This window comes from Athene noctua, unplaced genomic scaffold (genome assembly GCF_965140245.1).
Source record: "Athene noctua unplaced genomic scaffold, bAthNoc1.hap1.1 HAP1_HAP1_scaffold_163, whole genome shotgun sequence".
NCBI classification, from domain to species: Eukaryota; Metazoa; Chordata; class Aves; order Strigiformes; family Strigidae; genus Athene; species Athene noctua.
In genome coordinates this window covers 28,697-51,885 of record NW_027437634.1, presented here as the reverse complement: position 1 = coordinate 51,885, position 23,189 = coordinate 28,697, and the positions used below count along the sequence as shown (strand labels likewise).

General features: G+C 50.8%; 1 protein-coding gene across 1 annotated transcript in view; it reads right to left on the bottom strand.

Annotated features, from left to right (window-relative positions):
* Window positions 1-23,189, bottom strand: part of LOC141955372 (hydrocephalus-inducing protein homolog) — an 85,173-nt gene that overhangs the window by 35,154 nt on the left and 26,830 nt on the right. Inside the window, 9 exon segments of the mRNA XM_074895209.1 lie at window positions 3,190-3,342; window positions 5,602-5,766; window positions 6,227-6,362; window positions 7,600-7,700; window positions 8,509-8,744; window positions 10,696-10,763; window positions 14,986-15,209; window positions 17,171-17,289; window positions 21,736-21,835. Coding sequence (XP_074751310.1) covers window positions 3,190-3,342; window positions 5,602-5,766; window positions 6,227-6,362; window positions 7,600-7,700; window positions 8,509-8,744; window positions 10,696-10,763; window positions 14,986-15,209; window positions 17,171-17,289; window positions 21,736-21,835 — 1,302 coding nt within the window.

Below are 23,189 nucleotides of genomic sequence, written 5' to 3'. Positions count from 1 at the left end.
AAACTGAGAGGATCTCTTCCCCTGGCTCACCCACAGAGGGGGTGAGACCCCTAACAAAAGCCCAAACGGCAAACAGGTACCGGCCCGCCCCCCCCCAGCGATACAAACACATTATAAGCAGTCAGGAGCCAGTACAGCAAAATAAGACCCTTTACACATTTTCCACTGATAACAAACACCAGCACTGGGAACACACAGTGGATATAAGGAATAATCCAGCTCCACCACGCAAGCAAGTGGGCCAGCATTGAAAACATTGTCTTATCAAACCGTACAAATACAAACAGAAAAATTGCACCCAACAGATTGCTCTAGCACACTCTGGTCAGGGTCTGTCCCTTTTTGATTCTTATTTCAACCCTCTTGTGCCCCACGTTGGTGCGCCAAAAAGGCTGTGATGGTTTAGGCCCTGCCGGGACCGGAGACCACGTTGCTGTTGTCACTCCCCCACCCTCGGATACAAGTAGGGCACAAACCCCGGGTTGAGATAAGAAGAAATTTAATACAGCAGTGTAATAAACAATCTGAACAACAACAGTAGCTATGATAACAACAATAAACAGTAATAACAGTAAACAAGACAAAAGATATACAGAGAAATACCGCAATGGTTACAGACAGCCCCGTGCTCCCCGTCACCAAAGCCACAAAGGAAAAAGAATTCCCACGCTCCCGCGCCTGGACCTGAGGTCAGCATGGTATGAATAACCTGGCTGGAGATTCCTTCCCCCTCTCTGCTGGGGAAAACTTAACCCTATCCTAGCTGAACCAGGACAGCATCTTATCTTCAAAAGTTCTGCTCACCTTGGAAGAGACCCCATATTCAGGGCCAGTGTTGCCCATATCCTGGAAAGTTAATTCAACACTCATTTCTAAATAGCATTACAGATATCATTTGAAGGGCACAGCACTGTTACCCACAAAAAAAGCATCTTGCCTTGCTCAGATAATGCTCTTTTCTCCCATAGAGCAAGAAGAAATCTTGACTTGACAGGAACAGCAATTTGCAGGTGATGGTTAATACCACCACCAAGGTGGCACCATGGCCATCTGCATTACAGCATTTTCCTTTCCTGTTTCGAACAAGATACTAAACTTATACTTGCCCTGTTGCTGTCCCTTTATTAATCTTGTTCGGTTTGTTGAGCTGCCAGTCAGCGTGCTGTAACATTGCTGATGCAATGCTGCTGTGAAAATTTCAATCATAGCTCCTTCCTTTGATCAGGGACCGTGATCTCTAAGCCTGACTGCAAACAGCCACGGTTTTGAGATCAGCCATCAAACAGGAGACAGGGAAATCACAGCTCACCGACCTGCAGCAATCTCCAGGCAGGAAATCAAAGCAGCAGCTTTTCTGTCTTAGAGAACACAAGACTTGGGCTCAGGGGCACAACTGGATGCAGGATGCCCAAGTCACCCACCAGCAAGGCTAAGGGACTGCCTCTGCTCTCAGAGGTACGTGTGCAGTTCACCCTGGCACCTGACTGCATCTCAGATCTTATCTCCAAAATTATTCAGTCCTCTCTTCTTCCCCTCAATAAACGGTCAGGCAGCCTAAGGCAGCAGCAAAGGGCAAAACTTCAACTGAGGCAGCAAAGCAGCACCAAAGGAGGCAGCTGCTGGGGGCAGGGAGCAGCTGGAGCACACCTCGCCTGCCGCAGTGCTGCTCCCCTGGAGCTCAGCATCGGGGGGATGAAGAGTCTGAAGAGCCCTTGCTGAAACGACTGATCGAGCAGGTTCTCAGGACCTGCTCCCTTGAACACCTCCGTGATAGCAGCAGCTGTCCTGAGAAGCCGAGATGCTCACGGTGGGGTAAGTCAAGCCTGTGGGGTCAGCAGGGGGGACTACGGAGCAGCAGAGCCCACCCTTACTGCAGGGCAAGAAACCATCCCTGACCCCCCTGCTATTATTGTTCTATTTATTGATTAGCCACAATATTTGCAGAGATGGCAGTGAAGCAGGATAGGACTCATTGCCCAGCCCCACGCCTTAGGGCCCTGAGGCAATGCAGAGGCAGAGACACCCTGCGAGCCCCCCGGGACACACAGGCTGCCCGGGGAGGGAGGGCAGGCGTGAGGCCGGACAGCAGTGCCGGAGCAGCTCTGCGGGTCAGGGCCTGCTATGAGCACGCAAACCCCGTCCTTCACACACCAGCACCACCCACCCCAGGTGGCTTGCTCTCTGCAGAGATGGAAAGCAGGTTTTCATTGTGGAATCAAAGCAAGCTGCCCTGGGAATCCCCCACTTTGAGGTTACGTTTATCCCCCAAACAGCTGGAAAAGCCGCGTGAGGGAAATTCAGCCCCGTCCTCGGCCCAGGAGGCTGAGCCTGTACTCTCACACACTGCCTGATGCTCCATCCACAACACCCAGTCCACACTGCCAGGCCTGGGCTAACCAGCCCCAGGAGTCTGACCCACCGGACATGGAGAAGAACAAACCCCCTCCGAACCCTGCTTTCAAGCCCCTCACAGATCCCCCCTCCAGTGGGGAGCACACCCCACCTGGCCTCAGCGCACAAGCCCGTGCTGGCTGCATCAGCCCTGCTCCCCCTGCCAGGAGCAACCCACCCTCCCTGGGCCGTGCAGCTTCTCACCCTACGCAGCCTCCAGGATTAAAGAGCCTTTCTCTGCAGCCAGTCTCCAGAGGTGCTCTGCAACGCGACGGACTCCACCGTAGGTACACCACCCTTACACGTATGTTCTTGTGCAACAACCCAGCTGGTTTGACACCCAGCAGGTGTGAAACTCACCTCACTGCGAGCAGTTTGAGGCCAGACCTCACACCCTAGTCTCTGTCATTACCAGCAGTTCGGCACAAAGCAAATGCAGATCTAACAGGGAAACCGTGTGGAAACCCATGCCCTTTCAGGAGCAAAGGGCCACGGCGTTCTCTTGGTCTCAGAGCTCCAAACACATGAGTCTTAGAGCTAAATACCTTCCACAAAATAAAGGGAGAACTTGCAACACTGATCCAGACTCATTTCTGCTCAAGCATCTACGCAAATTTTCTGTTTTACTCAGGGGTCCCCCAGCTAAAACTGCCCCCAGACCAGGCTCCTCTTGCTGCATTGTGATGGAATACATTGCTTTCTCAATCATCTAGTGATATGCAAATGTTGCATACAATAATTAAGTCACAGGTTGCTCGTCAGTCATTTTTGTTGGAAAATAGCTCCACAGACACTTACCATTGTTGCCCTGAAGGATGCAGGGATGACACTCTGATTGGAGAGGTGGAGAGTTTGGGAGGCATCTTGCAGAACTTGGATACTGCCAAAATTTATTTTGCTTGGATGCACGTAGACAACTGGTCCTTCTCCAGTGCTCACTAGATGGATTTTCTGCTCCAGAAAGCAGGTAGGAAAGATCAAAAAAAAGAAGAGAGAAAGTTTAAAATGATTAAACGGCTCTAAGGGTACTCCTAGACTGGGGGATAATTACGGCTGTTTGAAGTTTTCAGTGTTGTAAAACTGAAACCAAAGGCCTGGAGCCAGTGTGGGACCTGGACTGATCCCATCTGAAAGGCACAAGCTCCCGTTATCAGGGGATAAAGAAACCCTGTTTCCCATGCTTGCTTTTTCACACCTCCTCCGCACTGGTAACTCTCCTTCCTCTACCTTGTGCCTGCTCCCACTCCTTCTACTGCTCAGTCTTGCCCCAGAGCACCCTCCCTGACTCCTGCTGCTGCACAGCACACTGGGACAGTGGCTTTAGTCCCAAAGCTACGCCTGTGAAAGCCAGCACCAGCCAGAGGCAAAGCAGGCCCTTCAGAGTAGAGATCACACAAGTTAGTTGCTCTGATTTGCACTTACGTCTATTCCTGGTATTATACGGATAATGGGCATTAATTATTAATTACATCATTCAAGCAGTATTTTTTCCTTTTGACAGTCTGAGACCCAAAAGTTCTGTTCTTGAAGAACTGTCACAGACTACTGGGGAAGGAATGTGGATCCCTTTGCTAAACCACCTCCTCACATCAGTAAAAACATTCAGGAGGCATTCAGGAGATTTAGCAGCATCATTTCCACTTGTTTCATTAAAAGTTTAAATCCCTGTAACTACTTCCAAAATGTCAGCCTTTCTTTCTGTTACAGAAAGCTTAAGGCTCACAGGAGCCCTCCGACATCCTCTTTCATGCTCAGAGATGAGAAGACATTTTAAAACAGCTGCTTCAAAAGTTGATATCCTTTTAAATTAAAGCTTAATTAACTGTATTTGATCTTGATTTCAGCTAGATGAAGCCAGGACACTACAGACAACATTCTCTTGCCTACATTTTGTGGTCATTGCTGCTGTTGTGTATGCCTGACTGTGAACATCAGCCTTCAGGAAGCTTTAGTCCAGGAATGCTTTGCCTCATCCATTTCCAAGCTTGGCAGAAAAAAAAGTGTCTCTGTGCTCCAGGTGCAAGCGGCGTGGAGACTCATGAGTCTTTGGCTGGGGCTCTCGGCAAAGAGCTATGATGGGTGTTTCTCAGACGCGATGGGCCTGACTTTCAGCACGGCCTCTTACACAGCGCTTGCGTTAGCAGGATTCAGGGATGTCCCTGTGTGCTCCTGAACAAAAGGCCTAACGAAGCACCAGAGCTCTTCATCTAATCGCACAGCAGAGTACGAGACCCAGGGGTTGTTCTGGGCTTCAGACTGGCCTTCTTATCCTGTCTGACCTAGCTGTAATTAAATGCTGTGTCAGACACTTAGATTACCACCTGGGATGATACCATCCTTCCTCTTCTCTAGGTGAAGGGGAGTGGCTGCAAGTATACTTGAGATTACAAGACCTCCTGACCTTGTTAATGGATAGGAACCAGTAAAGTAGGATGCTTAGTTTTAACGTTAACCATCACTTGTGTTTCACTAGCTTTTATTTTTCCTGTATTGTACTGCAATGTATACTATTTCATTTATACTCTTTTCCTAACTACCCTCTGACATCTCACCCACTTGTAAAACATCTTGAAACCTGTAAACCCTTGCCTAGTGGAGACAAAACAGGCCTTAGACAGCCTGGTAACCTCCCTGAGTACATCCCTGATAACAGGGACCTAAGAACGCAAGACAAGCGCCTGAGAAGACGCCAGTGTCACGAAAAGCGACTGGGAGCGGGTTTACACCAACCCCCTCGGAACAAACAGGAGCTGAAGGATGGTGAGGTCACTCCATGACCATGCATGGACACGGGAAACCTCAAGTTCAGCCAGCGGGCAGTGTGAGGAAGACGATGTGGACCACCAGGGGGGAGAAGACCCTCAGTCTATTTTTACAATGCACGCTCATTTACTACGTAAATGAATTCTGTATATTAGTCAGAGAGCTTTGCTAGTAGCTGTGGCACTTGTGGTGGAGCGATCCCCAGCGCTGCCCAGCGCTGCGAATAAAGAATCCCTGCTGAACCGTCATAATTCTGACTGTGAAGCTCTTTGTTTCACAGACATTAGCTGTTGCGTGTGCCACAAACCCCTTCTTTCCTTGTCCGCACCAGCATATATTACAAGTTCTTGTTTTCCCGGGAAGGATCCCCGGAGTTAGCAACCCTGCCTGAGGCTTCACACCCCACCAAGAGGAGTCGCACCAAGGCCCACGTCCCCCAGAACTCACCAGAGGGGATCCGTCACTCCCAAACACTGCAACATGAGCAACAGTGTCCTGCTCTCCCGTCACCTGGGCCTCCAGCGTCAACGGGACCTCCACGGAGCTGCGAGGCTGGACAATCCCCCACGGCACGGGGCTGGAGTACCACACAGAAGCGTCCTCCTTGTGCTCCTGTAAGGGACAGAGTCAAACGCAACACACAGGAGTGACCTTGGGGGAAACTTTGAACTCCTCAACATCTACCACAATGGCAATTCACACACATTTTCAAAAACCCCTAGGAGAAAGCAGAAAAGTACAAAGCAAGATACAAGACTTGTATGGGCTTAGCATCCTCAGAGGGTCCAAAACCTGCTGCACCCACAAACACCCACTCCTGTGCTGGCAGCCTCCTTGCAGAAGCTTTTCACAACCCTCTAAGTTCTCCTGCATGAAAGCACCCCAAAGACTAGAATATAAACTGCTTCCTAAAAAGTTTAAACTGCTTCCTGAAGTTTATATTCAGGTAGCTTCCTTTTCTCAGCAACCTTTAGGTTTCAATATAAACCAGCAAGGCCTTATCCAAAACCCTTTTTTTCCCTAATAAACCCTTGGTAACGTCTGAGGGCAGGAGGCGGATGCAATGCCAAACCTGAGGAAGAACCCTGTAGCAGCCTGGGAGATCGCTGTCATTCACAAGGGTCAGCATCTGCTGGTAAGGGTATTTTAGAGAGCACCGTCCGAACATCATGACAGGGTTGAGCACTCGCAGCGCAGGAACCACGCATCTAGGCAAAGAGAGGACCAAAAGGGAATTAGAGATACGAGAGAATGTGGAGTTCGTTTACTCCCCAAGTAGCATGAAACAGAGCATAGCACATTTGTCAAATAGACACTTAATACCCCTACAGCGATAAATGGCCTTTAACTGCTTCTGACTCCACCACCGCCTGTAAAGCTGGGGCAAACCCCGGCACTCGGCCTCGCAGAGGCTGCCAGGTGCCCGGGCAGCGCACGGTGCCCTGTGCCAGAGCTCCCTGATCAGCTCTGCCCGCTCTTTGCCCCAGGAGGCTTGCAAGGACCCTCCCAACAGTCCCGGCAAGGCGTGAGCTCTGGGGCAGCCTTCCCCCCGAGTGCTCACCAAGGCTCAAAGGGCACAAGACCCCAGTGTCTCAGTGAGAACGACTGCCTCCTCTCCCACACCGCTGTTGCCCTGCCTGAGAATTCAGCCCTTTGCCCGGCGATGGAGGGCACAAGCCACCCCCTGCCTCAGGCAGTGGGGGATCACCCTCTCCCAGCTCCTGCACCCCACGGCTCCGTGCACTCTCTGTCCCCATTTGCACTTGTTTTACAAAACTGCAGCCCAGGCACTGACTGGGAGAGGGAACAGCACAGTGAACTCATCCCTCTTGGAATTAAACCGACACCCACCGCAGCACAACAGGGCTGAATCTGCCTGCAGCAAGAACAACTTTTGGCTTAAGTCTGAGAACATTAATGCTCAAAAGAACCAGAGGGAAGCAGAGAAACCTGAGCTCACCTTCCACATCAAGGACTACTTTCCCCTTCATAAGATCTTGCTTTGAGCTTCCCCTCACCAGTCCTGCCATAAGCCCCTTTCCCCTTCCCACGCGCCTTTGTTAAGTGACCCAGACACCAGCTCTCAGCAGGCTGCTCACTGCGGCCCAAATGGATGTTGTATTTTGGCTGCAACCCAGCACAAGTCCGCCACTTGCAGGAAGGAGGAAAGATGGCCCTTTGGAAATTTGTTACACCTCAAGCACCAAAACCCAGGCCAATAATGAATAGAATTACTGTTCCCTTTAGAAAAAGGCTCAGGGCCACGCCTGTCCGTGGAGCACAGGTGCTGCTTTCAGAACACTGCCCATCTCACATCTGGCTGGGCAGAACTACGTCATTAAGCAACACTTGTCACTGGGAGATGGAGCCAGCAAACCACGTGCAAGGCAGCGTGGTGCTGGATGCACGAGGAGAGACGACGAGCTTCAAGGAAAGCGCCGATACCTGGCTGTGAGGAGCAGCGCCGACACCGCCCTGCCAACACCGCACACGTCCACCACCAGAGCCAGCTCGTAGCTCTGCAGAGTGTTGGAGCACAGGGTGACCTGGTGGAAGAGAAGAGCATCGAACACTTCATCACTCCCAAAAGCCATCGTGCACCTGTGCTGTCCTCCGGTTCTCGTTCCACGGGCAGGAAAGGGAGGATTTTGCCCTAACTCTTCTGCTGGTCCACAGACAGAGCACAGTTGCTGGGAGTAACAAAAGTCTTCTGACATATCTGCGTTGTTAAATACACCTTGCGCTTACCAGGGCACATGTAACCACGATTAGATTAATGCTCTACTCCCCACTGTATTAAAATTAAAGGACTAATTTTTAATCTCAACTACAACAGCATAAATGCAGAGGCAATCTGTTGAATTCAACAGATTCAGCTTTACACTGGGAAGCTGAGGGCAAAATGCAGCCCAGCAGGTGCTGTCAGTTCATGGCTGCCAGAGATTTTTCAGTCCCCACTGGAGATCACGGCAGTGAATACAACTCATTCTGCTCATCAGGAGGGGACAAATAAGACTGGGAAGAAAAGCAAAGTGCTTTATACAATGACATCTCTCTTTTTAACAGCCACCTTCTGTCCTCACCCTTCCTTCGCCCACTTTAAATCAAAGAAACTGCTCCAAGCAGCTCTCAGAAACAGATGAATGGCTTCTGCACTTGACCATATGGGACATGATCTTCAGCTGACCATTCTGGGAACAAAGCAGTGGTCCTCCAGAAAAGCCCCAGAGTAACCCAGCTAACAAAAGCCCAACACCAGTGCAGATATCCTCCCCGCGTTACGCTCAGAGCTAGCGGTGCTAAAGCCCTCCCATCCCTCAGTGAAGCTCCAGCTCCACCCGCTTCTTCCCATACCTGGATATCCAGGAATCCCAGGGGGCGGATGGTCCCTCTGCGGGGCTTTATGCTGAATTCTCTTGGCCTGAGTTGACGCTGGGCTCCCTTTCTCTGGAGTAGGCGAGTGTTTTCTGTGATCTGAGCAAGACTGCTGACACTGGGCTCTCCCAAGCCGTCCCCAGGAATGCGAAGGTTGAAGGTGAGGGGCACCAAGGAGTTGTTGGTGAGGCGACATGACAAGGTGTGAGGAAAGCCTAGGAAAATAACACAAATATGAATTTATGCACCAACTGTCCCATGATTCCTGGTGTGAATAGCCTGTTACGATAAAACTGGGCTTGGAGTTTAGCTCTTTTCAATCTGAAGTACAGCTAACTGAGAAGTTACGCCAGGAATTAATTGTCACTTAAGCTCCCTTTTACGCTGATCGCAGAGATTCCTTCCTTGGAAATGGCCACTCTTGGCGATGCTGAACACCACAAGTTTCTCTCTCTCTAGCTGTGAGGAGCTCTCTCGCCTGCCCCCAAACCTGCACCAATTAGTTCTCACTTACAAGTGTCCATCCAGATAGACCATTTATTCTCAAAATTCAATGCCCTGTTGACTCTGGGAACACTCCCACAGTTTTCAGTATATAAAAGCAGGGTATTGTCATCGAGGAGAAGCTGCAGTAAAAGGAGGGAAGGATGAAACTGGGAACAACAGCATGACGCAAAGCACTCTAATGCAGTTTCTCAAGGCAGGACCCTTAAGGCATCTCCTGCCTGGGGCTACCAGACTGAGCACGTGACAACTCATGGCCCCACACTGGAGGCAAACCTGATGCTTGCTCAGAAATCAGCAGGAGCCATGTTCCACCCCACCTAACAAACAGGACACGGCTTCCACACTGCACACTGCCCCGCACAGGTCGGCATCACTTGAGCTGTGATACTCGCCTTCCCTCATGGAAAAGCAGTGACACAGCCACACCTGGGGGGTGTTCTGCAGAGACAGGACATCAGCCCACAGCCTGCTCTGGCCTGGACATCTGGCTCAGCTGGCCAGCTCTGCGAGAAGGAGACATCTCCCGTGGCCTGCTCACCAAGCGTCGTTTGAATACAGACGGGGAGGAAAACCAACTGCAGCCACAGCGGGGGGGTTCTCCATGTCCAACCACAGTGACCACTGCCCACCTCCAGCAGTTACTCCAGCAGGGAGGCAGGAGGGGCACAAAAAGGACAAACAGACTTCACAATCCCAAACGAGACCAAAGTCACCAGATGCAGGTCAACAGTCAGCAGCACAACACAATAGCTGCCTTCAGCTGAAAAGCCCTTATTAATGAAATTACATTAGGGAGGATGAATCTCCTGTTACATCTCCACATTTCTGTCTGGTGTGTTTCTTCTTGTTTTATTCAAAAGGAAGTAAAGAAGTAGCAGAGTGGTGATGGAGGGAGGGGAGAAGCAGCTCAGGAAAGGCAATGAGTCTTCTTAAAAAGTCCATGAACAGCATGAAAACACAGAGGCATCCTGGGCACAGAATGATAATGGCCCTTCAATCAATCCACAATGGATTTCACATTTAAACTGTCGATCGTGTCAGTCAAAAGCCTTTTGTGAGACTGAGATGGAGAACCAGAAGCTGCATTTCAACGGGGACGCTCTGGATGCTCAGCCCCAGGCTCTGTCAGCAGAGCTGGGCCTGTGGTGGGGAAGGAAGAGCCCGTGGTCCGAGGACATCAGTGCCTGATTCAGAGCTACTGCTTGGGCATGTTACCTGGTGGGTGACAACGAGGGGCCCTCACAGCGCTAATTAACATCTGGCACTAAAGGTCAGGGGGGTAAATGGTATCCCTGCCTTGCAACAGGAACATTGACCCAGAGCAGCTACAGGCCAGTATGTGCCTTAAACTCCCTTCTGCTGCAGTCCCGTCCCCTGGGCCCTCTGGGACAAGGACTTTCACAGTCATTCTGCTGTCAAGGATTGAGAGGTTGGGGCTGAACAGACTACAAGGACACCAAAAAATACTGACTTTCTATCCCTTTGGTCCTACTGATCTCACGATGGCACAGGACTGCCTCAGCAACCAGCAGCCCTGGCTTTAACACCCTGAAGGCTGCTATGGAGGAGCACAAGTGACAGATGGTCTTATGTTAAAATGCTCCATTTTGGTAATTCCCAGAGCTCTCAACCCGTGGACCAAGCCCAGGGCACACTCACCGAAGGAGACATCACCGAAGTGGAGGGCAGGGACGTCGAAATGAAAAGTCGGTCCAATGACGCAGCCCCTGCAAGGACAAAGACAGGCAGAGGAGATGTTGGCTCGGTTAGAGAGAATGGCAAAGCGCTCAGCTTTCCGTACCGCTCGGGTGGGTAAAAGCTGCTCTCAGAACCACGGTGGGTTTCAAATCAACCTGTCACCCCCGTGCTCAGCACAGCACCCATGTGGACAGCACGCAGCCAAAGCAAAGTGGTCAGCACCCGACAGCTGCTGCTGAGGCTCAGGGCACCGCGGCAGGGTGTGCCCCCAGGCTGCCGCTGGCCCCAGGAAGGTCCCGGAACAAGTGATGGCTCTGTGCCTCGGTTTCCCCACCCGGCATGTGATGGACAGAGGTGTCCACACAAAAGGGGACTCACTGTAACGAGCCTTCCCAGCCACGGGTTCCCTGCTTTGGTATTTCTTAGCTGGAACTGGTGTTTCCATGGAGTATATGAACACCTTTCTCAGAAGACCTGATGCACACAATCATTACACATGCAGGACACATGAATCCAGGGGAGCCCCAAACATCCACTGAGAAGAGCAGCAACAGTTCTACGCAGAGGACAGTTCGATCTTGGAGAAGTATCAGCTTGTCACCAGTGCACCAGCTGACACACCCAAGGGCACCACCTCGCCCGTCCCTCAACTCAGCAGACAGGCTCCAAACTCCAAAACTCACTCACATCCACTGAAATCCGTACTCGAAGCTGCACAACAAACATTAATTGACTTCATGGTTGATGACAATCAATGCCAGCTCTGCCTCAGTTAAAAATCAAGGGCCACAGTGAACAGTGCCTTCTCATTTTACTCACAGGACTGCCACTGTCATTATCCACAGGTTCTGCACATGAACAGACCCCAGCAGCCCGCGGGAGGGACCTGCGTCCATCCCTGCTGTCCCATTTCCAGCATCCCTTTCCAAACACCAAGGAAACAAGCATCCAGCACCTCCTAAGGTTGGTTTCCATGTAACGAGTAATCACCTATGGTCTTGACACCTTCTGACCGCATAGTCAAAGAGCACTCAAAAACTGACTTTCAGGAGTTTCAATCCAACGCTACTTCTAGATTCTTGCAGTTGAATCAGCTCCTAAGAATAAGCCTGGTACCAAACCCCTGCTGATGGCGAAGTTCCCTCTCCAGGGACCTCACATAACCAGACTTGACCTCCCAAGCCCTAACAGCTTACTCCAGACGGAGCAAAGGGAGCAGATATGCTTTCCATCACAGCATTTGCCAGGAGATGATGGAAAAATACCTCCAAACCAGCCACGACTGGGGATGACATAAGGAAACTGCCAAGGATGAGCCTTGCCAAGCAAGTGGGGAAATGACTGCCCCTTCTCCTGAGTGCACCGAATCTGTGCTCTGGGAAGTTAAACTGGAATGACTGCCCAGAAGGCTCAGGCAAGGAGCCAACCCAGAGCTGGTAACAGTACAGCTTGCAAAAGAAGGGGGGAATAGGCAGTGGTTTTGACAACTGTGTTTTACAGTAGCATTAAGTAATGCATGTGTGAAGGGAGATCAGGATCCTGGCAGAGCAGGAAGAATAACAACACAAGGTGGGAATGGAACTGCTTGAACTCTCATCCCCGTTCCTTCCTTTGCATCCCAGTGTCCCACCAGCCAGCTTTCCTCTGTTCGAAAGAACCAGAAGCTTTTCTCCATGGAGGATGAAATCCAGTGCACAAAACCTTCCGAAGAGGGAGGCTCAGCTGGACCTGGTGGGTGGACATCTCAAGGGCATTTGAAAACAAACAGTTTGAGCTGTGGGGCTGGAGAATGACAGAAGGGCTGAAGAGGGATCCTTGAAAAGCAAGACATTGCTCAAGGAGGCAGATGCCATCTCAGGGAGGAGAGGACTGCAATGGGAATTGCTGCTGAGAGACAGCTGCATGGGAGCAGGCGGGTGTGCTGGGCTGCCATCAGATGGGCTGCATGGGAGCCACCATCCAGGGAGGAGGAGTACAAGGATGGGGAAGAAATAAATAAAAAAGGACCAGCAATCCTCTTTCACTGAGACAGAAGGTCTACACTGAGCCCAGGGGAGTGCTGGCCAAACAGGGCAGAGAGTGGCCACAGAGAAGGGGAGGGCATGATGGGCACTGAGAATCAGGGCATCACTGGGCAAAAAAGGACCACTTCATTTGGCTGTGGGGAAGCCAAAACACAACCGTCCCTCTGACAGCTCCTTCCTTCCTTCCCCAGGAGCAAGGCCACTGTGAGGCAGAGGCAGCGGGCACTGTCCAAGCAGTATCCAAGGAATAAATGCATCCTTACCAGCAAAACCTGCCCTTGCTCAAGGAGAAAGCTGCTCATGCAATAACACCCTGTGACCAGTTTGGGGGAGGAACAGAGGAGAACAAATTATTTGATTGTGAAATGTTCCCTTTTGATTTCCAAAAAAAAGCAGCACTTTCCCTCCAAACACAAAGCCAATGTAATTCTTTCTCTACTGAGCTCAACAGACCTATTCACCACTCTTCTCTTGCAAAGTAATAACCTTTCTGTTCTTTTTTATCCATTTCCCTCATTTTATTGGTAAAGTCGACCGCAGAGTCCTCCCATTGCTTTACTGCCTTTGTCTAGAGCCTCCCAGCAGCAGCAGCCCAGGAGGCTGGTTGCCGAGGAGGCACAGCCAGCCCCACAGCTCCAGGGCTCCCAGCACCAGCTTTCCTGCCTACACCACGTCATCCCACCAGCCCGCGGTTAAAGACCAGCTGGGACAAGTCTGCATGCTGCTGCGGTCCTGACAAGTGAGCTTTGCCTCTCCTATCATCAGATTTTTACCCCCTTCTCCCTTTTGCTTGGTGAGGATTATCTCTTGCCGTGGCACCAGCCGCAGAGCTCCCCGTCTGCCCCGTCAGCACTGCTCTGGCTGCAGAGAGGAGGCACCACCACAGCGCTGGCTGCACAAGAGGACTGCCTGTCCCAACCCATGAGCATGAGAGGTGATGCTGAGGCTGCTGCTGCCCATTTGGGATGGATTATTAACAGAGGATTTTAAAAACACTGCCTCTGGCTGCAGCCACCCAGGCTGGCCCATCCCCAAAGCCCTGCTGGCCGTGCTGTGTGTTCAGGGGGGTGGCCCAGACCAGCTACTGCCCAAAGCTGATGCCATCCCGCTGTCTGACGTTGCCCAAGGGGGAATGAGCTACGTGTAGGAAGGAGTCACTCCAGCTCCTGGGTACCCGGACTGGGCAGCAGGCATCTCCACACCTTTCCTGTACAGCCTCCAGGCAAATTGTTTTCCAGCACAGGTAGTCACTTAAAGCCCCGGGGCTCTCACACAGACACGTGTTGGAACCTGCTGCTGCCAAATTCTGTGCAAACAGCGTCCTGCAAAGTCACAGAGCCACTCGCCCAAACCATGAAGGCAAAGCTGCTTCCCAGAGGAACCCAAGACTTTGAAAGATAAACGGGCACAGGAGGCATGGTCACAGGTGGCAGCAGCTCGAGGGAGCTGATCCTGCCCCTCTGCTCCACTCTGGTGAGACCCCCCTGCAGGGCTGTGTCCAGCTCTGGGCTCCTCAGCACACGGAAGACATGGACCTGTTGGAGCAGGCCCAGAGGAAGCCACCAGAGTGATCAGAGGGATGGCACGCCTTTCCTGCGAGGACAGGCCCAGAGAGTTGGGGTTGTTCAGCCTGAAGAAGGCTCCGGGGAGACCTTACTGTGGCCTTCCAGTACTTCAGGGGGGCTGGTAAGAAAGATTTTGACTGGGTTTTTAGTAGGGCCTGTCACGATAGGACAAGGGGTAATGGTTTCAAACTTAAAGAGGGAAGATTCAGACTAGATATAAAGGAAAAAATTTTTACAGTGAGGGTGGTGAGACACTGGCACAGGGTGCCCAGAGCAGTGGTAGATGCCCCATCCCTGGAAACATCCAAGGTCAGCCTGGACGGGGCTCTGAACAACCTGATCGAGATGATGATGTCCCTGCGCATTGCAGAGGCATTGGACTAAATGATCTTTAAAGGTCCCTTCCAACACAAACTATTCTACAATTCTATGATTTCCTCTTGCAGATAATTACGCTTCATTTGCTGCTGCAACTGCAATGTTCAGACTGGAGTCAAGGTTAAAAAGCCTTGACTCTTAGCGTGAGGATGCTAGGATCCAAGCCAAGACTAAGACCTTAGATAACACCTTTTTTTCTCTGTTTCATCCTAAAATGAGGTAGGTGGGAGATGATTACCCAACAGCTACAGATGCATACACCAAGCTCCTATAACCCTCCTCACCTGATCGTCAAGGTCACAGGCTCAGGGGATCCAGTCACACTGAAGCTGAATTCTTCTGTGAACTTCCCCAGGACGGTGGAACTGAAGGAGATCCGGACGACCTGGAGCCCGTCTGGAGAAATGATGCCCTCCTGGGGGAGGAAGGTGAAGCAGGAGCCCAGAGCTGTAGCTGGAGGGACCAAGTTGAAAGCAGCGTCGATGGCTCCTTTGTTAAACAGGACCACCTGCAGCAGCAAGAAAGCATAAGGGAAATACATAAGGAATCTTCCTTTCTTACAGAAGGCTGATTTGTTTTCTGATTAACCAATTAACATCTGTAAAATGCAGAAGATGCTGTGTCCTGCTGCTTGGCAGAAGCCAAACAAAATGCAACAGGACAAGCTCTGCCTTTGGGTTTTTCATGCAAAGCAGTGACAGCTTCACAGACACAGTCACTCGAGATTTATTCCACTGACACAGAGCAACCCACTTCGACTTGCAGCGCAGAGGAGCCGCTCAGCATCACCAAGGCGATTCAGACCTGTCCCTAAGAGCAATGAAGGGCACTTGCAGCTTTACTAGTGAATCATCACACAGCTGATTCTGCTCCCGACGAGTTCGATCCTGCCAAGGGCACAACACATTGCAGCCAACAAGTTTACTGCATGGAGAAGACACCTCAGGGCAGCACTATCACCAACTTCAGAAGCACTCCCCAGCTCTCCTACGGTATGTCATTTAGGATTCTTATTTTGTCTTTAATGGGAGACTTTCTTAGTCTTTGCTCAGACAGACGTGTCAGGAAAGGATGAGCGTGCGGTGCACAGCAGCTCCGTCTACTCCAAAGAATTTCTCTTTCCTAAACATTCACAGCCACCACCTAAGACTTTACCATTATCAGAATAAACTACAAATTTAAAACTAAGCCGTATTTTGTTGAACACTCGAGAGATCTACTGCCTCAAACAAGTGACATAATCCCGCAGCACTTGTTGAGATTCAGCTCTTCTCACGTTGGGCGAGCAATGCCCACAGCTGCTGCCAGTCACCAACACACCCACCCAAAGCAAAGCAGTAAAGTTTCTGATTGCTGCAGGGTCAAATCCTGCCATTTCCATGGAATTAACTATCTGCTTTGGATTTCTTTTCCCTAAGTTTTGTCCTTGTAAAACCTGGTAGAAAAATTGAGACAGAAGCATTTTTTAATTTTGCAGCTGCTGTTAAAGATATTCACGTATTCAAGCTCTGCAAGGCTAACCTGGAAACTACTCTCTCCTCTCACGTCTTTTACACCTCAGTTACAAATTGCACTCAGGGATCCTGTGCTGAGCTGAGGTTTACCTTCAGTCAGCACAGCACTAGCAGTATCATCTACTTAGTCACATTTTCTCAAGTAATGAAAATAATAAAAAGATAATCAATAAAGTATCACCATTAAAAATGCATAGAGAGCACAATATTTTGGTAAGAAAACACCTTAATGCATCCTTCCCTGCCCAGTCAAGCTTTTGAAAGTATTGCCTCATTTCCTACCTCTTTCAGTTGCCCTATCTCATTTTTTTGCAGAAGACACCATTGGCAGGGGGAGGCAAATACGTAGAAAGTTCCTTTGCCTCATCTCCAGAAATGCTTTGCTCTTCATAGAGATGCAGCAAATCTGAAGAGCGGCGAGAGACTGGTCAGCAAGGGGAAGCACTCCCAGTTCCGCGGCCAGACCCAGCTCTGAGCCAGAGGCTGGACAGATTTCCTCCAGCTCCCAGGACTGGCAGCACGCACTGACCCGAAAGCTGGCTGCAATGGCCTGGAACTCAAACTCAGTTCATTTGTTCCAGCTGCTTTTTAACAGCCCGAGTACAAAGGTGCATTGCATCCAGGGCTGAAACAAAAGCCTCTGAATATTTATCTTTTTGTCCCAGTGTTGCTTTCATCTGTCAAGGGGGTATTTTTTCACATGAAGCCTCCCAGCTGATCCCCAAGGAAGGTTGCCAAAAAGCACGGATTAAGACTTCACAAACAGCATAGGCACCTTTCAGATCCCATCAGAAGTATCCAGATTCTGGGAAAGCCCCCAGACTTGACTAGTATGTCAAACAGTCCCTGCTGACAATGACCCGAGTTGCCAGAAATCCCACAGGCCCACGAGGCTCACTGCTGCCCCGGGAGCCATCACGATCCCCCCCAGCCCCTCAGAATCCCGACTACTCACCTCATAGCTGTGGTTTAATCCAACAAACACCTTCCCAATGTCCAGCTGCTCACAGCTGAAGCGGAGCCGAGGCCCTACGCCTTCCCCTTTGATGCGCAGGGGCAGCCTGGTCTCACGGCCTGCGGAGAGATTTCCACTTCAGTACAGTAATTGCCTCTGTTATCCCGGACTGTCCAGGCTGCCTCAGTGCTCCTCCCTGACTCTGGCCTGGATGGGAACAGCTCTAGGTGCTCCAGGAGGAGACACAGGACTCTTCCCTGCCCTCAGGAGATATGCCTTGGGGCTGGCTTCTAATTTCTAACCAACGCCACGGGCTGGTTTCTCATTTAGCCATCAGTTAGCGATGCTGAGTTTAAAACACAATCTGAATTTCTTCCCGTGTTCTTAGATGAGCTCTGAAATCCATTCAGTGAAGGCACAAAGCTCATGAAACAGAACTGAAGATCTAAATATGCCATCTGTACTGATGCAATCAGAGACAAGAGCACAGGAGCCGACAAGTACGAGCCCAGGCAAGGCGAAGCTCCCTGCTAACGGCGCTGTGCACGTCTGAGAGCTGCCTAGAGCAGGCAGAGCATCTCAGCACTGACACACAGCTCCGTGCCCGGGGCTCCAGGGCTCACCTCCTGCAGCGGCACCTAAATACGACAGGGCTTTGTGATCTCCAGAGAGCAGCACTTGCCTGTGCCCACCATGATACCGAGAGCTCAGCTTTGTAAAGACACCTTACCTGAGGCATGCTGAACAGGTATGGAAAACCTCACTGCTGAGGTCAGAGAAGCCATGAACATACTGCTAATACACACAGCCCTTGCTGCAAAGGGAACCGAGACGGCAAGGCTTATAGCTAAACTCTAAGATGATCACTTTCTTCCATAAGAAGATGCTAAGATGACAGGGTGGGATCCTGCAGTCCGAAGGCTGTACTGAACCACTGCAGCAGCCTCAAGTGCCTGAACCCTGGCTCCAATTTGGGCTTGGGTCTCCCTGCCATCCCATCCTACTCTGCACAGAAAGCAAGTAGCACAAGGGGAAAAGAAAGGCCCAGAAGTTGTATCTAACCTTCAGTGTAGCTTTTGTGCAGAAATATTCCTCTCTCCTTTTGTGTAATGCTCACCATTCATTAAAAATTAGGGATTGAAGGTGGATTTTTTTTTTTGATTTTTTTTTTTTTTTTAATCTGCTGCATAGTTGTTCCAGAATGTCCAAAACTACTTCCTATTGCAAAGAGCAGCCCAGGTGGGACAACACAGTGACTCGATCACAACTTGAAAAAACTCTCCCTGGGAACAGCCCTTTCAGTGATTGCTGACTTTCTGATCTTGCAACCGTGGAATGAGGACCTTTGATAATGTCCAAGCCAGAAAGGAAGAGCGTGGGAGCTTTTGTCGAATTCAACATTTTTCAAGTGGTTCCAGACAAAGCCCAGCTGACAGCAGAGATGACAGGTTGCACAGCTCAGGCATTAATTGGAAGGCTGTGTATTTCTATTTCCCAGACACCATAAGAGAGGCAGTACTGGGTGCTACCTGTCAGAAGATCACTCCACCTTGCATCACATGTGGCTTAATTTTCATTAAAAACTCGAGGTCTAAATAATCAAAGCTCTTAGGTAATGGCAAAGATTTCCAAGTGACAAGCTTTTGTCCATGATCATGCTGAGACACACACTCCCTGGCCACTGCAATCAAAAAATCAGTGGCGGTTCTTCCCCTTCTGCAGCAGGCCCTCACCCTCTCCAGGTGGTCTCTGGAAACCATCCTTTCTTCTACCCCTACGCTGAACTTAAAACTTTAGGAAATACCAGAAATGTTGCTCTTCCTCCTTCCAGGTGAACCACAGAGCGGGCTTTTCCCAAAGGAGGAGGAGCAGACTCAACTGCAGGCAGCATTCAGGAGAGCTGAGAGGGAAAAAGAGAGAGTATGTCCTCCTGCTCCCTGGGGCTTCCAGGAGCATCCAGCCTTTGCCCAAGGCCTGGCTACAGCTGGGCTGTGGCCCTGGGACGCTCCCACCGGAACACGTCCCCGAGCACACAGGCCAAGGGCATGGAGGGGCTACAGCCTTGTCCTCAGTCCCAAACCCACCCCTGGTGCTGTGGAGCGAGCACTGGGATCTCAGCAGGAATAACACAGCGGCGGGTCACAGGGTGCACAGGGTGGCGCTGCTGCCTCGCTTCCAAATAAATAGGGGTCTAGGTGGCCCAACAGCACGGGGCTCTGCTGCCAAAGTCCTTAACTTCTGCTGTTTTCTGACACTCAGTTGCTTGATCACAGACTGTCCCCGTCCCTTGTGACTGGTTTTGAACATGATTCTCATCTGACCACATCAATAGTGTTACATGATGCAGGACAGTTCTGTCACAAGCTAAGGGACTGATCATCACGTGGGATTCTGCTGCTCCCTGCAGGAGTGGCTTAAGAAAGGGTCTTGCAAGGTGTAACCCAGTTCAGTTCTGTGTGCAGACAAACCTAAAACTGAATTTTAGGTGTCAGAGCACCCCCCTATATGCTTCCTTCCAGCACTCAAGAGCCACAGCTTTATTTGCATGAATAACTAAGAAAGTTCATTTTGAGATTCAATATTTGACGAGGGCAAATTTCAAACCACTTCTTAACTGCCAGCTTGGCAAGTTGCACAGTGCTGATTAGTTCTGTAAATCACTGCATGCAGAAGCATCTGCTTGGCAATTCAAGGAGGCACCTGCAAAAAAGTGGAGGCCAGCAAAGCCCCTTTCCAGAGGGGCATGAGATCCAGCTGCACAACTCATGGGGCTGCACTGGGAAAAGCTCCCAAGCGTTCCCAGCAAGGGACACACACCCTCTGCAAACCATCCTCCAAAGGCGTTGTGACTGGCATGCCAGTGCATGAGGAAGGCAGTCACGCTTCTTAGAGGAATCAAGAAGCAAAGGTAACTGACTCTCTAGTTAAAGATCACTGTTCTCTTCTTTAAACTCTCCTTGCACTCAGGGGCCTTGACTCTGGGACAGTTTCCACCCTGATAATACAGGGGGTCAGCTCTGGTTTGTAAGGGAGGGGGCTAGGTGCATCATTTCAATGACCTCCTTGAGGTTCTCTTCCAAGGAGCCAGTGGGGGAGTTCAGTTCTCCCAAGGGTCCATCAGGACCTTTTCAAGAGCAGGCTTCTCTTTCTAAACAGATCATTTGCTCATCTCTGTTTCCTGTAACTCTCAGACCAGCTCAAGGGTTGCATGTAAGTAGTCTTCCTATTTCTCTGCAACAAAAACGCTCTCCTGGCACAACCCCTGGAGATGCCTGCAGCAAAATGATGGACACCCCCATCACAAGAGCAAAAATCCCAGAGCCAGAAGCACAGCACTGAGCGAGGAATCCCTGAGGCGCAACTTTTTAAATCGATCCTTTCCTTCCACAGCTCTAGCAGCTGCAGCTGGGAGGCAGGAAGACACTTTGTGAACACAAGCCCTGGGTAATGACTGTAGGGGGCATTTGCCAAGTAAACCCTGCACAATTACAGTATAAATAAAAAGCTGTTTTGTGACATTTGTATCCCCCAGCTTAGGGCAGTAAGTAAAGCGACAAAGCAGCTGGGTTAGTGACTTCAGCACACTCCAGAACAGGCGCCTGGCTGCTGGAGGACCACGGGCCTCACACCTCTTCCTCTCAGACAGGGAAAAACCATCACATTCCCTGGATGGAAGCCTGACAGCGCTCTCCCAGTCTTGAAAAACACCTTAAGCAGCACCACGCAGAGACAGAGAGGAAGGATGAGGTGACCCGAACCCCGCAGCCTGCTGCAGGCACTCCCTGCCCCGTGCTAGCACAGCAAAGCCATCACCTCTCCCAGGGCACAGAAGGTGCAGCTCACGTGGGCCAGAGATAACTGCTCCCAGCAAAAGACGCGACGGCACTTCTGTCAGACAGGATGAGCATAAAGCTTGCCTAGCAGACTGCTCGGACTCTGATTTCCAGGGAGGGCGCTCACCCCGCTGAGCACAGCAAGCCCTGCGCAGCGTACCCGGAGGCACCACAGACTCAGAGCCACAAGGTGACAATTCTCACGTGCTGGCCAGAGGTGTCCTTCTGCAGACAGCCCGTGCTCAGCAGGGCTCAGCCACCCAAGGTCTGGCAGTGTCGGGGTAGTGAGAGGGGATCCAGGCTCTGGAAGCACATTTGTAACTCAGCTCCTACCGCCTCAGGAGTCTGATGATGCATCCGTGTAATAAAGACTCCTCCTGGAGGCAAATGGTCTACAGGGACGTGGTGCTCGCCCACTGAAGCTGTTTAGCTCTGGAGCTCTTTGGCCTCTACAGGCACCTGGCAGCAGAGCAAATGCTGGCAAACTCACGGTATGAGAACTTATCCCTTCACTGCCTTGGTTGTTCTGGGATCAGTGACCCAGGCTTGTAGCCACACATCCTGAGGGCTGGCCTTGGACAGGAGACCACCTGGAAACCGCAGGGGCAGTGGGCACGTGCCAGCACCCTGCTGACCACTGACCCTTCCTACCAACTAGACGAGAACCGAGGGGGCTGCAAGACTACTTGCGCCTCCACGGTGGGGAACAGAAGCAGGAGAAAGGAGCCGTACCTGAGATGTCGCAGTAGACCGTTTGTTGATAGACTCTGGCTTCTTGGGGTCTAAAGATCACGTTAACTTCAGCTGAAGAATTTGGCCAGATATCTCCCTCCTGAAACAGAAGAAGACAGCAAACCACTTAGGTTCAAATGTCACATTTCTTGTTTTCAACCACAGCCCTGTAGCCTTTATGTAGAGCATCAGTGAAGAGCAGGGAACAAGCAACACTTATCAACAAAATTTAGGGGGGTTTGGAAGCAGCTTCAAAAGAACTTTCTAAGTCTCTTACCTTTACTGGCATCTGGTAGAGGCATTTTGTTAAATTAGGGCTATAATGAAGCCACCAAACTGGCTCACGTTCCAGTGAATCCAGTAGGATTTCTCCAGAGGTGCCAGCCAGTTTAAGAAAAAGGTCCCTCTCACCTCCAAACCTTCCCATGTATCTCTGTAGCACTATGGCTACATGACGACTTTTACTCAGGTCAGGAGAGATTTAACAAATCAAAGAGAATTTCCCATTCTTAGTTACAAAGGTGCTGCCTCTTATACCCTTCACCTGTACATGCCCCTAAGTATTTAACGTACTGCGGTGAGTGGGGCACGCAGCACGAAGCAGAACGAGCCCTCCTGCCTGGGGATAGAAGAAGAACAGGCTCCTGCCCGCTGGCGGCTGCTTCTGCCCCGAGCCGTGAGCAGCCAGCCAGCACGCAGGCTCCTCCAGCTGACGGATGATCTGGGAAAGGAGTTGAGAGACAGATGCACCCTGTTTCTCTCTGCGAGGTGCACACGCTCCTGTGTCCCTGAACACAGGCTCAGAGAAGAAGAGATGGGATTTGCTTACAGCTCCACACCTCTTTCAACCAACAGGCTCTTTTCCGTGTCATGCTCTTGCTCAGGGATTTAAGTCTGGGCCATGCTACCAGTGTGTCTGCAGCTCTCTGCTGCTTCCTCGGGGTCTTCTCTCTCTGCTTCTCGCCCAGAGAGTCCTGGCACTGGCGCTCAGTCCCAGGGAGCCTTGTCGCACAGTTTCGGAGGCATGCCTGGGTTCTAAAGGCTCTCACTTCTTGCAAGTGAGACACCACTTACATCCCCTGAACCCCTAGCATTACCAATGTTCCTTGTGTGTTTGTTGACATAAATAGAGGCACCTCTGACAACTGTGATAACACTCGACAAAGGAAGGAAAATATCAGCTTATAGAAGGAGACGAACAGAGTTCTTTTTCTATCAGCAAAGCGAGGCTTTGATTCTGCATGCTGCTGGGTATCCTCGCTGCTTTGTCCAGAAGAGCCTTGAACGGAGTGGAGCCTCTGGCACTCCTGCAGCATAAATATTAAGTAACTATAATACTTCCCATCGAATTAGCCCTTATAGCTCAAAGGACAGCCCCCACAACAATGGAAGAGCTATGACATGGTGAGTTACTGGGCTGCAGCTGCAAAGAATTCCCTAAGGCACAGCCTGCT